The sequence below is a fragment of the Amphiura filiformis genome, chromosome 5 (genome assembly GCF_039555335.1).
Source record: "Amphiura filiformis chromosome 5, Afil_fr2py, whole genome shotgun sequence".
In the NCBI taxonomy this organism is placed as follows: domain Eukaryota; kingdom Metazoa; phylum Echinodermata; class Ophiuroidea; order Amphilepidida; family Amphiuridae; genus Amphiura; species Amphiura filiformis.
The window spans coordinates 2,017,907-2,032,799 of NC_092632.1; the positions used below are offsets into that span (position 1 = coordinate 2,017,907).

The following is a 14,893-nucleotide window of genomic DNA, read 5'->3' on the forward strand; positions in this document are numbered from 1 at the left end:
GCAAGGTCCTCATGTTAGATAAGTAAAAGTAGTAGGTTCTCATTTGCAGGTCTTTACAAGTAGATGTGTGTGTGGTGAGAGAAAGAGTACAAACAAGGATACACAATGACCTTTTATATTTAAATCGTGGACCTCTCTGCAACAGGAGATCAATCTCGATTTCAGAGGTCTGCAAATGACGATTATTGCATGCATTATGAATTTGCGAGATACGTACTCTATCATACATTAGATAAACCATAAAAATTGTATCTTTATATATGTGTATGAATGGAATGAAATGACTAGATCCAAAAACAGCATGAAAAACATTACAAACAGAGTTAGAGGTATAAAGGCAAGCATGTTAACCTAGCCTATGCAATATCATACCATGTTATATGTTTGAATTTGTAACCTTTCAATTTGCGTCAAATTTGATTAAAAAAATTATTAGTTTTTCCACCATTTCGATTTCTTTTTTACAAAAGTGTGGCATATTGCAGCTAACATATTTTTTATTGTGATCATATCAATTTACTTGCTTTAAGTAATTTTACTCAAGTTAGGACACTCAAACAAGTGGGAATTAGTTTGGAGGTGTTTATGTAATAATTTACCAAGTATTCTTGTTTTGTTTGATTTTGCAGGAAACCACCATGGATAGATTACAATCCTTGAATATCATGATCTTCATATCTGCTTTTCTTATGCCATCTAATCTGGCACAAACTAACACAGACCAACCACCAGGTCTGCCAGATGTTCCTAAAGGCCTTCTTCCAAATACACCAACAGTTGTCATCAATGAACTTGACATCAATGCTGATGGAGACAGTCAATATCTGGAACTTTTTGATGGAGGAATCGGAAATGTTTCTTTGAATGGCCTAGCCGTGGTGTTATTGGGAGGAACTGATGGAACTGTCTACACCAGTCCAGTTCTCTTGGATAATCAGTTTACAAATGAATCTGGTTATTATCTCCTTGTATCAAGTGGTTACCAAGGTGAACGTAATCAAGAGATACCCAACCTGCGGTTAAGTGGGGTCAATGCGGTAGCAGTGTATGATATCCGGAAGGTACAATTGGCATTTGGTAACAATGTAACAACAACAGGTCTTTTGGATGCAGTAGTGTATGGCAATGCAGGTGATACTGTGAGTAATAATCTTGTCACGGTTTTGGTGCCAGGAAAACGCCCTCTTCAAGATGAATCAACTACAACATCACTCAGTCGTTGTCGTGGTTGGCAAGGACTGATGCCTGAATCATTTGTTGTGACAACCAGAAGTCCTTGGCAGCAAAATAATTGTGAGCTTCCAAATATCTTCTTTAATGAGGTCAATCTTCAGAATGCGACAAGTTTGGATGATTGGTTCATTGAGCTGTATGATGGCGGCATTGGCAACCAGCGATTGGATGGAATCATAATGGCATTTTACCACTGGGAACTAGACTTATCATTCCTTGCAATTGACCTGACAAATTACAGAACAAATGCCGCAGGGTTATTTGTCATAGGCGTTCAACCAAACCCACTTTATGATATGTCCATATTTCCCATTGCATTGCCATCAACTCAAATTCTTCCTTACCCAGAAGGTATTGCACTCCATCTTGCATCCCCAAAACGCTTCAAAAATCTTGCGGCACTTAGCGACTACCGTTTAATTGATGCCATTGTTTACACCAACCCAAACATGACTGATTTATCAGTGTTACATACCCTGTTACCTTACCAGCACCGTGTGAATGAGGTCACAGGTCAAAACAACGAGGACATGTCAATAAGTCGCTGTGTGTGTTGTACACGATTAGATTCCTCATCATTCGGGGAAGGACCTCTAACACCAGGGGCCATCAATGTGGATTGTATGTTGAGCAATCGTTCCTTATCGTCAGCGAGAATTCATATCGGCAGTTAGTACGGATTAACGAGGTGAAATTGATGGATCCAGATTATCCAGATAAAGTTGGCGAGTTTATTGAGTTGTCCGTCAACGGTTTTGGACTGGTCAAACTGGATGGAATCATACTAGTGATGTACAATGAGTTTACAATGTAAGACATGTGCTATAACATTACATATTCTTAAGCTGAAATCATACTTTAGTACAGGCGCTAATTGCCAACTAACTTGACTTCATGAAAGCTCTTATTGATTGTTTCGAGATTATCATGAAATGTATGGGTCTAAAATCAAGTGCTTATAATATCATTTCAGCCTGGGGTGAATGACTTTTAGGATACATTTGTTTGCGATTACTGCACAGATCCTCAAAAAGAGGGTAAAATTCATGGCTCTGCCACAGAAATCTATAATATTGGTGGTCCCAATGTGGGCTACGAAGATGGGCCCTTTAGGGAGTTCGCTTCTTAGTTATTTCTTCAAATAAACCACCATATATTGGTTTGCCTAAAGTTTTGTAGTGACATAGATTTAATCGCACAGAGCGTATACGGTGTACTTGGGTGGTTTGTCTGCACGCTTGCAGCACAACTGTGAAAAAGCATAGATGTCGCAACCGAATAAGTACAGCAACATCCTGAAGCGCTATACTGATAGGACATTAAACAATATATCAATACCTTCATTTGCACAGGTCTTACAGAACCATCAGTCTAAATGGCTACCTTACGGATGAAGCTGGTTATCTTCTCATAGGTAAAGCAGGTCTCAGACCACCTCCAGATGTAGTAATACCAGATGACAATGAGCCATTGATATCCGGCGCAGGTGGTGTGGCATTATACTTGGTAAGTGCATGTACTTGTCTCAAGGAATTTAATTGTTTAATTGCATGTTGTTCATGAAAAAAAGGGATAGTACCAATATGTTTGGTTGGTTCTCTATGCATATAAGCCTTATAACCCATTCTACTTCTTGAACACAATTCAAATTTTGTAGGGTGATAAAGCATGTTACTATACCTCATAAATATTTATTAGGTAATCCAGACATCTTATTGGTTAATAACGCTAGCGTCCCGAGTACGGTATTTTGACTACTTCCCAGCGCCTGTGCAATTTACGTGACAGCGGGAAGTAGTAAAACTTCCGCACCCTACTACCACACGGTGTCTCAACCCCAGCGTCACCGTTCCTTCAGGCGTAGCATTATGCTACACAATGGCGATTCTGCAGATGTGTTTATCGTGAAAATGGCGCCGGCTGCAGTTATTTGCCGAGATTTACCGATGGATATTCATAACCTCATTAATAAGCGCGATGCGTGCGATCCAATCATATTTTATTATTTGTGAAACGCGAACGCAAATCGAGGTCATTAATATCTCACAATTGACCGCAAAATGCGTAGTTGTTCCAATGTCGCACACAATTGACTTCTGCGTGCGCCGATTGTGCGTCCAACGAACTGCTTGTGGCGCTGGCTGCCGTATTTGGATTGCGGCGCTACCATATTTGCACAGATTCTGATATCGCACTTTTGTTATTGGTCGTTTTGTTTTAGCCTGATCGATTTGGGGAAAGGGAAGATGTAAAATTGTTTATTTTACAAACTTTTGAGAAAATTTTGTGTTATTTTGTAAATTTAAAAGATCAAAGTGAGCGGTTATGAATGAGGTTAATAACTTTGCATCGGTTATGTGGCGGGCATTGTGAAAAATCTAAACATTTTGCTTTGGACCTCGGAATATCCCTCGGGGCTGCGCCTCAGGATATTCCTCGGTTCCAAAGGCAAAATGTTTAGATTTTTCACAATGCCCTCCAAATAACCGATGCGCAGTTATTAACCTCTAAATAACACGCGAATTTGACGTTTTATGAAACAAAATGTTATTTATGGAAAGTTAAAAAGAAAATCTGAATAATATAGGCCAAAATGTAAATATTGATTGAACAGAAATCCTGCAATAAAATCAGGTAAGCAAAATATTAAGCTTATTTACCATGCCGGCCGGCACGTTGACTGGTGTGTGTTTTGACTTTTGTTTACGATTTTGCCGTGATAGTGAAAATATTTATGAGGTATAGTAAAACAAATACAACATGTTTCATTTCGGGGAAGTAATCGAAACTACTGGTCCCTCTGTGTTGGATGATTTGACTACTTCCCTCCGCTGACGCGTCGAGAAGTAGTCAAATCATCCAACACCTCGGGACCAGTAGTTTTGACTACTTCCCCTCAAAACATGTTGTATTTGTATAATGACTGCTGATGCTGTTTTACTGTTATGTCATTTGATGGGCATATTATTTTTCCAAAATTCAAAGTCAGGGTCAGATGAGAATCTTGGTTGGGTAGTGATGTGACCATGATGTGTTCTCTGGTATTGTCTACTTCTGTGTCGCAGTATTTACAAAGTTTTGTATATTTATAAAAACCATAAACAACACAAAAATAAAGTCCCCACTTATGTAATCCGTCATCAATCTAAATCTGCTTGTGTTATGACAATTTGATTGAGATGGTCATGTGCAGCATCTTGTTACCTCCAATTTGATACTGTCATTGCTACCAAAAGCTCGAAATTGGGAACTTATGAAAATGCACCAAATTTAAAATACTGGCAATCATTGTCAATTTAGGGCTTTTGATGGCAAATGTGGTATATTCTATTGGTGCTAACAAGATGCTGCACATGACAATATCAATCAAATTGTCACAAATATGAGTAGATTTAGATTTATTTACTGACAGGTTACATAAGTGAGGACTTTCTTTTGTGATGTGTTTAACAACCATGATGTGTATTTTTTTTATTTTTTCAAAATCTTTTCAGTGTTGCATAATTTTTGTTTCACCATATGCTTATATTTTGTTTTGTGTATGTTCATTTCTTCCCAAGGAAAATTTCAATCATGTTCCACTTGGTGTATATACAGTGAAATCTTTTGGATTGATTAGTGCCAAAAGGTCCTATCTGCAATACATGTAGCTGACCTATAGACATTTGACGTTTGCATTGCACCCTTATCCAAAATCAATATCTTATTGATATAAATTTGACAATTTCTGCATTGTACACTGTGCACAGATCAGACCTTCTTTCCCTAACTCCCGATATTGCCCATTTCATCAGAACTGATTTACACCAGCAATGTTTACCTTGGAATAATGTGAATATGATTAATTCTTCATTTCAGTTCAAGCAATTAAATCGATCGTAATTGGCAAGGCATATATTTCATGCTAATTATCTCTGCCTCGGCAGGAAACTTGTAATTTACAAATAATATATAGTCTGCAAATGTCATAACAGATGAGTGAATATCATGTATGAGTGTGTATGCATAATACAATTATAATATATCTGATCGCTGGTGCCACAAACAAATTTTACTTAAACAACATGAAAAGTTCTTGGAATTGGTATTTATAATTGGTTATGAATGGATTTAAACTTCCATTGTGATGCTCTATTCAGTATATTAACTCCCACTATTAACTGAGTGGCCTAACCAAAAGCTAATGAAATGTATCTATTTTATGTGTATCACACTAATGTCTGACTGAAAACAACACATCAACAATAAAGAATACTACATTCAATTACACTACAAGTACAACACAAAGCAATTAAACAAATCATGAAATGTCATGCATTGTCATGATCTCAGTTTATTTCAATCAATTTGAGCCTTTTGAGTAATTTGAACAAAATCCTGGATCCACCTGACATTCATGCTATACACAGGTTGCTTATCACACCCAATTAAATCACAATAACGCCATTTTATTACAGGTTGAAAAGAAAATATAATACAAATTTCAAGCAAACAAAATGCCATATGTTGTTATTAAGCTTTCTGTTACTGTGCAGTAGAAATGTGTCACATATTCTGTCAGACAAACAATAATTAAAACACACACTGTCCATAATATATTATATTTGAAATAACAAATTGTGCTATTGCCTGATTTAGCTGTTTTCCAGATATTTTTTGGTTTAAAAAAAAAGACCAATACAGCATGTGTCACAAGGGTCCAGTTTAGGGTGTATACTTAGTGTATGACAATTAGCAAATGATCACAGAATAAAGCTCATCATCCAAGTTGTAATCTATCTATAATAAATTACTGAGTTTAGCGAATTGGTAAGGCTAAAAACTTCTACGTTTTACATTATTTCGGAAAACGGATTTTTGCGTTACGTAGAGTAAAGTTGTCCGCACCCCAATAAAACGTCCAATTTTGTTTTTGTTTACGTTAAGGGTGTCAAATTATGTTAATTAGTTTCAAAGGCAGGGCAAAGGCAGTGGCAGCGCACCTGCATGCTACAACTTTTCACGCTAACACAATACACTAATGTTGACATAGCCTTAATTAGGCCTTCTATCCTGTCATCGGTGTGAGGATATTATGCCTGTAGTCTCAACTATTACATGACACAGTAGAAGCAACTATTACATGACACAGTAGAAACTCAATTAACATCTATTGTTTATTCAATTAATTGATCAACATTAGCATGTATTCTGTGTTCTTATGGAGAACCTATAGTTAAAGTGAAACTTTTGAAGGACAAATTAATCGGGGTTAAGACCCTGACCGCGAAAGACGGGTGACCGCTAGTATATCAAATTATGTGCTTTCTTACACAGTTTAGAAAAATATACAAAACTGAAATGTGTTTTGGTTTGTAATTTGAATCATTTTATTTCTTCCTTTCTCAGGGCAATGCATCTGACTTTCCTGATTTCTCAGTACCGTATGGAAAAGTAGTAGGCTTACTTGATGCTGTTGTGTTTGGGTTGCCTGGCAACTTGAATTCTCTCTTAAGACTCCTCTACTACCTTACACCCGACCAAGGTGCCATTGAATTGCAGCCGTTGGAAGACAATGGTAATTATTACACCTCATAAATATTCATGAGCAAATCATGCCACTTTATTGGTCAATCACAAACAACATGACCAATATCACCGTGCGATAGTTTCCCCTATCTACATGACAACCTCATCCCCATAACCTAAGTTTGATGTAATAAAACAAATACTACATGGTTTATATTGGAGAAGTAGGCCAACTATTTCTCCCGATGTACTGGCTATCATGGGCCCCTCAGCCTTCAGGCTCGGGGTTATGGGCTCACACTTCAGGTTCGGGTGATAGGCCCATAGCCAGTGCCTTGGGAAAAATTCCCCTCTAACCATGTAGTATTTGTATAATATTTATCACTATTACGGTACATTCAAATAAAGGAGCCACTGGATTATGATATATATTGCACACATGCATGATGAAATTATGTTCATCCTATACAACACACACAAAATGGACTATTCCATTTCAAAACCATACCCCCTTTGTTTGCTAATTCAAAAATAATTCATGAATAACATGAATTTACCAAATGACTAATATGGATTGAGCTTGAGCTATCTGCATGAGTTCATAACGATATCATCATAACAAAAATAATAACATTTGTAATCATCCTTGTCTTTTTTTCATTTCATTTCATTTCTTAAGTTCTTCCCAGCATCCTACGCTGTCATTCCAACCTGCCATCTACACAGTTAGCCTATGTACAGGGAGACCCTTCACCAGGTGATGACAATGCATGTCCATTACCTCCTATTGTCATCAATGAACTCAATATAATCACCTCAATGAATGGTACTGCAGAGTTTCTAGAAATTAGCAGTCAGGGCACACCATATTTCCCATTGGATAAGCTTTCAGTCGTAAGTTCTTAGATGTCAAATTTCCATATTACCAGATTTTTTCAGAGGAGACAAAACTCCTCATTCACCAAAACAATTTTGGTCAAAGGAAGAGAATGTTTTACGTTTTCACAAAGAGGTAGCATAAGGTAGCACAACTTGATGGGAAGAGGGTTAAATGGGCTATTTCAGTTGAAATCCATACACCTCCTTTGAAAGATATGGCCTTATTCTTCCACATATGGAGTGTGAATTTCAAATGGGGTTCCCTGAATGGGTGACTCCATTTGAAATCAATATACCTTATGTGGGAGATTAATGCTTTAGGTGAGGGCCATAGGCTTCAATATAAAAAGTTCTGAGATATTTTCTCAAAATATGAAGAGCTATCTCAAGAGCCACTGAACTAATACTAGGCTTATTTGTACTCATTATAATGTATTTTTCATGCTGATTCCAAATATGGTCATGAAAATATACAATTCTGAATTTTTCAATTTTCAAAGAAAATTTGAAACTTGTCGGAGATTGAGATACATAAGAAAATTGGCAGGCAATATGAAAGCTTGTGGGGGTTCTTGGTGTAAAGGTGGGCATGGGTGTGTGGTGCATTTTCAGACTTTTTGGTATAACTTTGTGTCAATTCACACAAAACTGGTTCAGAGATGGGATGTTTTTTTAAAGTAAATTTACAATAATTTTCAACAGACATAATCATATTTGTGGGATATGTAGTATATGTCACAGACCCCCTAAAACCTGCCAGGTATGAAAGCTGGGTCATAACTTTATTATAATGATAACACCTGTTAATGCCTTGATATGTCTTGACAAAAAAAGGGGATATAAAAAGTTCACCTTTTGTTACCGGGGATGTTAATTGTGGCAATACCTCAATTTTGAAAATGAGATAACACATTGTTTGTTTATTACATTACAGGTTCTGTGGCGATCAGATATATATATGGGAGCAGTAGGAGCTATTGGTTTATATGGCTGGAAGACGGATCAAAATGGTCTCTTCTTAATAGAACAAAAACAAGTGCAAGGAACACGACCATCCTTCCCTGTATCTATCAGTGACACCATAGAAAGAGCTCCAGGAGCCATCTCAATTCATGTTGCTAGGCCAGGGATGTTCCCTCCTAGATCTAAATTCAGTAATCAAAGTAAGCAGAAAATTGATGATTTCCAAATTTCAAACCCAGGCAATTTTTCAAAAGGGGAGATTCATTTTGGAGGCAAATTTGAATGGAAAAATAATTGCTTTTTAATCTCAACTATATCGGTCAAAATTTGTCACTCACCTCCGCATTCAAAATGGCTGCTGATGTAAACAACCTTTGCATACAGATTATTGGTCTGGTAATATAGAGCATTTAGCACAAAGAAATTTTTAATTTTTACAATATTTGTTACAATAGTCAATTCTCAGTGCTAGATTCTTGCCAAATGAGTTATGAGAATCAATTTGATTCATGTAAGTGTGATGAAATTGAGCTCCAAATGGCGGGGTCTAATTCATATCCTCTTTTAAATCAAAACTCTTGTGCACAGTCAGTGGCAGTGTCACGGGGGTATGGAGGCAAATGACCCCCAGTCAGAACTCTTGCCCCCCTGAAATCCAAAATTACGAAAATTTCCACTTTTTGTGGTAATTTTGCCCCCCCCCCCCCCTGAAATTCACTTCCCCCAATGCCCCCCTGAAAAAAATCCTGACACTGCTACTTCTGACAGTAAATCTTTACTTTTTCAAATATTTTATGGTAAAAAATAAAACCTTGTCTTTGTTCCCTTCAGGTCTGGTAGATGCGCTGGTGTTTGGTGTCAGTAAAGATGATTTTATACCGCAGGAGATGATTGACATCTTGACTCCAAACAGAGACTGGATTCATGAGAATGAGCTGGTCAAATATGAAGATGTATCCATCAATAGGTCAGTCAGACATCAACCCAGGGGCACTACTGCCTTTCTAACATAATGCCTTATTGGTTATTTACATGATATAACCATTTGAGTAACAAATCAAAATAGAGCTTTTTAATCTTTAGTAGCAATTGTACACTTTCCTCTTCAGCCCTACTGGCTATTCTTATCATGTCATTGATTGGCTCAATATTTGATACAACACTATTTTTAACCAATCAAAATGGTTCTTATAGGCTCATAGTTTGGCTGCCATTGAGGTTAAATCAGTGTTGTGTTGCCATCAGCAGGTACAGCGATGTGTACTCACAGAGCCTGATTCCTCTAAAAATGGTCAAAATCATGCACAATCAGCTCACCTTTCAAATCCTAAATCTGCCTTTTGTCATGTGCATGCAAACTCATGTTTTTGCCTGATTGCTCAGTCCAACTGATACAATGTAATTCTGATGCCAGTTATATTATGGTGTAAGAAGTTTCTTTGTTGAGTTGAGGGCCCAGTAAGATACTACTCATGTGCTGTGCATTATATGCTTTATATCTTATTCTGGAGAGTTGTGCAGCACTCTACTATTTTACAGAGCTGCTCAAGATCTCCATAACACTTTGATGCATTAAGGAGAAAAAAATCCATGCATGTTCAGAGATTAAACTTACATGTATCCAACCACAACAAGTACCGATGTGAAATTAATTGCAATCATGCGACTCTCTTTCTTCAACCAATTTAATTTGGATACATAAGACATCAATTCTTCTCTACTCAAGTTTTTGTGTGTATTACTTACAGGTGTGTAAGGAGGAATGGATCAGTAGAATACATCCTTGACAACTTGAGCCCAAATGCAACTAATTATTGTCCAAGACCAACAAACAGCAAGATCACCATCAATGAATTCCATCTAACAGCTGCTTCACAGATGTACATTGAATTATGGGACATGGGAGGTGGCTACACTGAGATTAGTAAGTAAAACTTTAGCATACATGCAGTTGTAGGGCATTTCATGGAGGGGGTGGCTACACTGAGATTAGTAAGTAAATCTTTAGCATACATGCAGTTGTAGGGCATTTCATTGAATTATGGGACATGGGAGGTGGCTACACTGAGATTAGTAAGTAAATCTTTAGCATACATGCAGTTGTAGGGCATTTCATTGAATTATGGGACATGGGAGGTGGCTACACTAAGCTTAGTAAGTAAATCTTTAGCATACATGCAGTTGTAGGGCATTTCATTGAATTATGGGACATGGGAGGTGGCTACACTGAGATTAGTAAGTAAATCTTTAGCATACATGCAGTTGTAGGGCATTTCATTGAATTATGGGACATGGGAGGTGGCTACACTAAGCTTAGTAAGTAAATCTTTAGCATACATGCAGTTGTAGGGCATTTCATTGAATTATGGGACATGGGAGGTGGCTACACTGAGATTAGTAAGTAAATCTTTAGCATACATGCAGTTGTAGGGCATTTCATTGAATTATGGGACATGGGAGGTGGCTACACTGAGCTTAGTAAGTTAATCTTTAGCATACATGCAGTTGTAGGGCATTTCATTGAATTATGGGACATGGGAGGTGGCTACACTGAGATTAGTAAGTAAATCTTTAGCATACATGCAGTTGTAGGGCATTTCATTGAATTATGGGACATGGGAGGTGACTACACTGAGCTTAGTAAGTAAATCTTTAGCATACATGCAGTTGTAGGGCATTTCATTGAATTATGGGACATGGGAGGTAGCTACACTGAGATTAGTAAGTAAATCTTTAGCATACATGCAGTTGTAGGGCATTTCATTGAATTATGGGACATGGGAGGTAGCTACACTGAGATTAGTAAGTAAATCTTTAGCATACATGCAGTTGTAGGGCATTTCATTGAATTATGGGACATGGGAGGTAGCTACACTGAGATTAGTAAGTAAATCTTTAGCATACATGCAGTTGTAGGGCATTTCATTGAATTATGGGACATGGGAGGTGGCTACACTGAGATTAGTAAGTAAATCTTTAGCATACATGCAGTTGTAGGGCATTTCATTGAATTATGGGACATGGGAGGTGGCTACACTGAGATTAGTAAGTAAATCTTTAGCATACATGCAGTTGTAGGGCATTTCATTGAATTATGGGACATGGGAGGTGGCTACACTGAGATTAGTAAGTAAATCTTTAGCATACATGCAGTTGTAGGGCATTTCATTGAATTATGGGACATGGGAGGTAGCTACACTGAGATTAGTAAGTAAATCTTTAGCATACATGCAGTTGTAGGGCATTTCATTGAATTATGGGACATGGGAGGTAGCTACACTGAGATTAGTAAGTAAATCTTTAGCATACATGCAGTTGTAGGGCATTTCATTGAATTATGGGACATGGGAGGTAGCTACACTGAGATTAGTAAGTAAATCTTTAGCATACATGCAGTTGTAGGGCATTTCATTGAATTATGGGACATGGGAGGTGGCTACACTGAGATTAGTAAGTAAATCTTTAGCATACATGCAGTTGTAGGGCATTTCATTGAATTATGGGACATGGGAGGTGGCTACACTGAGCTTAGTAAGTAAATCTTTAGCATACATGCAGGTGTAGGGCATTTCATGGAGGGGGTGGCTACACTGAGATTAGTAAGTAAATCTTTAGCATACATGCAGTTGTAGGGCATTACATTGAATTATGGGACATGGGAGGTGGCTACACTGAGCTTAGTAAGTAAATCTTTAGCATACATGCAGTTGTAGGGCATTACATTGAATTATGGGACATGGGAGGTGACTACACTGAGATTAGTAAGTAAATCTTTAGCATACATGCAGTTGTAGGGCATTTCATTGAATTATGGGATATGGGAGGTGGCTACACTGAGATTAGTAAGTAAATCTTTAGCATACATGCAGTTGTAGGGCATTTCATTGAATTATGGGACATGGGAGGTGGCTACACTGAGATTAGTAAGTAAATCTTTAGCATACATGCAGTTGTAGGGCATTACATTGAATTATGGGACATGGGAGGTGGCTACACTGAACTTAGTAAGTAAATCTTTAGCATACATGCAGTTGTAGGGCATTTCATTGAATTATGGGATATGGGAGGTGGCTACACTGAGATTAGTAAGTAAATCTTTAGCATACATGCAGTTGTAGGGCATTACATTGAATTATGGGACATGGGAGGTGGCTACACTGAGATTAGTAAGTAAATCTTTAGCATACATGCAGTTGTAGGGCATTTCATTGAATTATGGGACATGGGAGGTGGCTTCACTGAGCTTAGTAAGTAAATCTTTAGCATACATGCAGTTGTAGGGCATTTCATTGAATTATGGGACATGGGAGGTGGCTACACTGAGCTTAGTAAGTTAATCTTTAGCATACATGCAGTTGTAGGGCATTTCATTGAATTATGGGACATGGGAGGTGGCTACACTGAGCTTAGTAAGTTAATCTTTAGCATACATGTAGGTGTAGGGCATTTCATTGAATTATGGGACATGGGAGGTGACTACACTGAGATTAGTAAGTAAATCTTTAACATACATGTAGGTGTAGGGCATTTCATTGAATAATGGGACATGGGAGGTGACTGTACTGAGATTAGTAAGTAAATCTTTAACATACATGCAGTTGTAGGGCATTTCATTGAATTATGGGACATGGGAGGTGGCTACACTGAGCTTAGTAAGTTAATCTTTAGCATACATGCAGTTATAGGGCATTTCATTGAATTATGGGACATGGGAGGTGGCTACACTGAGATTAGTAAGTAAATCTTTAGCATACATGCAGTTGTAGGGCATTTCATTGAATTATGGGATATGGGAGGTGGCTACACTGAGCTTAGTAAGTAAATCTTTAGCATACATGTAGGTGTAGGGCATTTCATTGAATTATGGGACATGGGAGGTGACTACACTGAGCTTAGTAAGTTAATCTTTAGCATACATGCAGGTGTAGGGCATTTCATTGAATTATGGGACATGGGAGGTGACTACACTGAGATTAGTAAGTAAATCTGTAGCATACATGCAGTTGTAGGGCATTACATTGAATTATGGGACATGGGAGGTGGCTACACTGAGATTAGTAAGTTAATCTTTAGCATACATGCAGTTGTAGGGCATTTCATTGAATTATGGGACTTGGGAGGTGACTACACTGAGCTTAGTAAGTTAATCTTTAGCATACATGCAGTTGTAGGGCATTTCATTGAATTATGGGATATGGGAGGTGGCTACACTGAGATTAGTAAGTAAATCTTTAGCATACATGCAGTTGTAGGGCATTTCATTGAATTATGGGACATGGGAGGTGGCTACACTGAGCTTAGTAAGTTAATCTTTAGCATACATGCAGGTGTAGGGCATTTCATTGAATTATGGGACATGGGAGGTGACTACACTGAGATTAGTAAGTAAATCTTTAGCATACATGCAGTTGTAGGGCATTTCATTGAATTATGGGACATGGGAGGTGGCTACACTGAGATTAGTAAGTAAATCTTTAGCATACATGCAGTTGTAGGGCATTTCATTGAATTATGGGACATGGGAGGTGGCTACACTGAGATTAGTAAGTAAATCTTTAGCATACATGCAGTTGTAGGGCATTTCATTGAATTATGGGACATGGGAGGTGGCTACACTGAGCTTAGTAAGTAAATCTTTAGCATACATGCAGGTGTAGGGCATTTCATTGAATTATGGGACATGGGAGGTGACTACACTGAGCTTAGTAAGTAAATCTTTAGCATACATGCAGTTGTAGGGCATTTCATTGAATTATGGGACATGGGAGGTGGCTACACTGAGCTTAGTAAGTTAATCTTTAGCATACATGCAGGTGTAGGGCATTTCATTGAATTATGGGACATGGGAGGTGACTACACTGAGATTAGTAAGTAAATCTTTAGCATACATGCAGTTGTAGGGCATTTCATTGAATTATGGGACATGGGAGGTGACTACACTGAGATTAGTAAGTAAATCTTTAGCATACATGCAGTTGTAGGGCATTTCATTGAATTATGGGACATGGGAGGTGACTACACTGAGATTAGTAAGTAAATCTTTAGCATACATGCAGTTGTAGGGCATTACATTGAATTATGGGACATGGGAGGTGGCTACACTGAGATTAGTAAGTAAATCTTTAGCATACATGCATTTGTAGGACATTTCATTGAATTATGGGACATGGGAGGTGGCTACACTGAGATTAGTAAGTAAATCTTTAGCATACATGCAGTTGTAGGGCATTTCATTGAATTATGGGACATGGGAGGTGGCTACACTGAGCTTAGTAAGTAAATCTTTAGCATACATGCATTTGTAGGGCAT

At 37.8% G+C, this 14,893-nt stretch overlaps 1 protein-coding gene across 1 annotated transcript in view; it reads left to right on the top strand.

Moving 5' to 3' along the window:
* Nucleotides 1–1,930: 1,930 nt before the first annotated feature.
* The window catches only part of LOC140151730 (uncharacterized), a 75,458-nt gene continuing 62,495 nt past the window's right edge, over nucleotides 1,931–14,893 (top strand). The window contains exons 1-7 of the mRNA XM_072174068.1: nucleotides 1,931–2,043; nucleotides 2,586–2,739; nucleotides 6,622–6,790; nucleotides 7,421–7,635; nucleotides 8,555–8,783; nucleotides 9,415–9,550; nucleotides 10,332–10,507. Coding sequence (XP_072030169.1) covers nucleotides 1,931–2,043; nucleotides 2,586–2,739; nucleotides 6,622–6,790; nucleotides 7,421–7,635; nucleotides 8,555–8,783; nucleotides 9,415–9,550; nucleotides 10,332–10,507 — 1,192 coding nt within the window. The remainder of the gene's footprint in view (nucleotides 2,044–2,585; nucleotides 2,740–6,621; nucleotides 6,791–7,420; nucleotides 7,636–8,554; nucleotides 8,784–9,414; nucleotides 9,551–10,331; nucleotides 10,508–14,893) is intronic.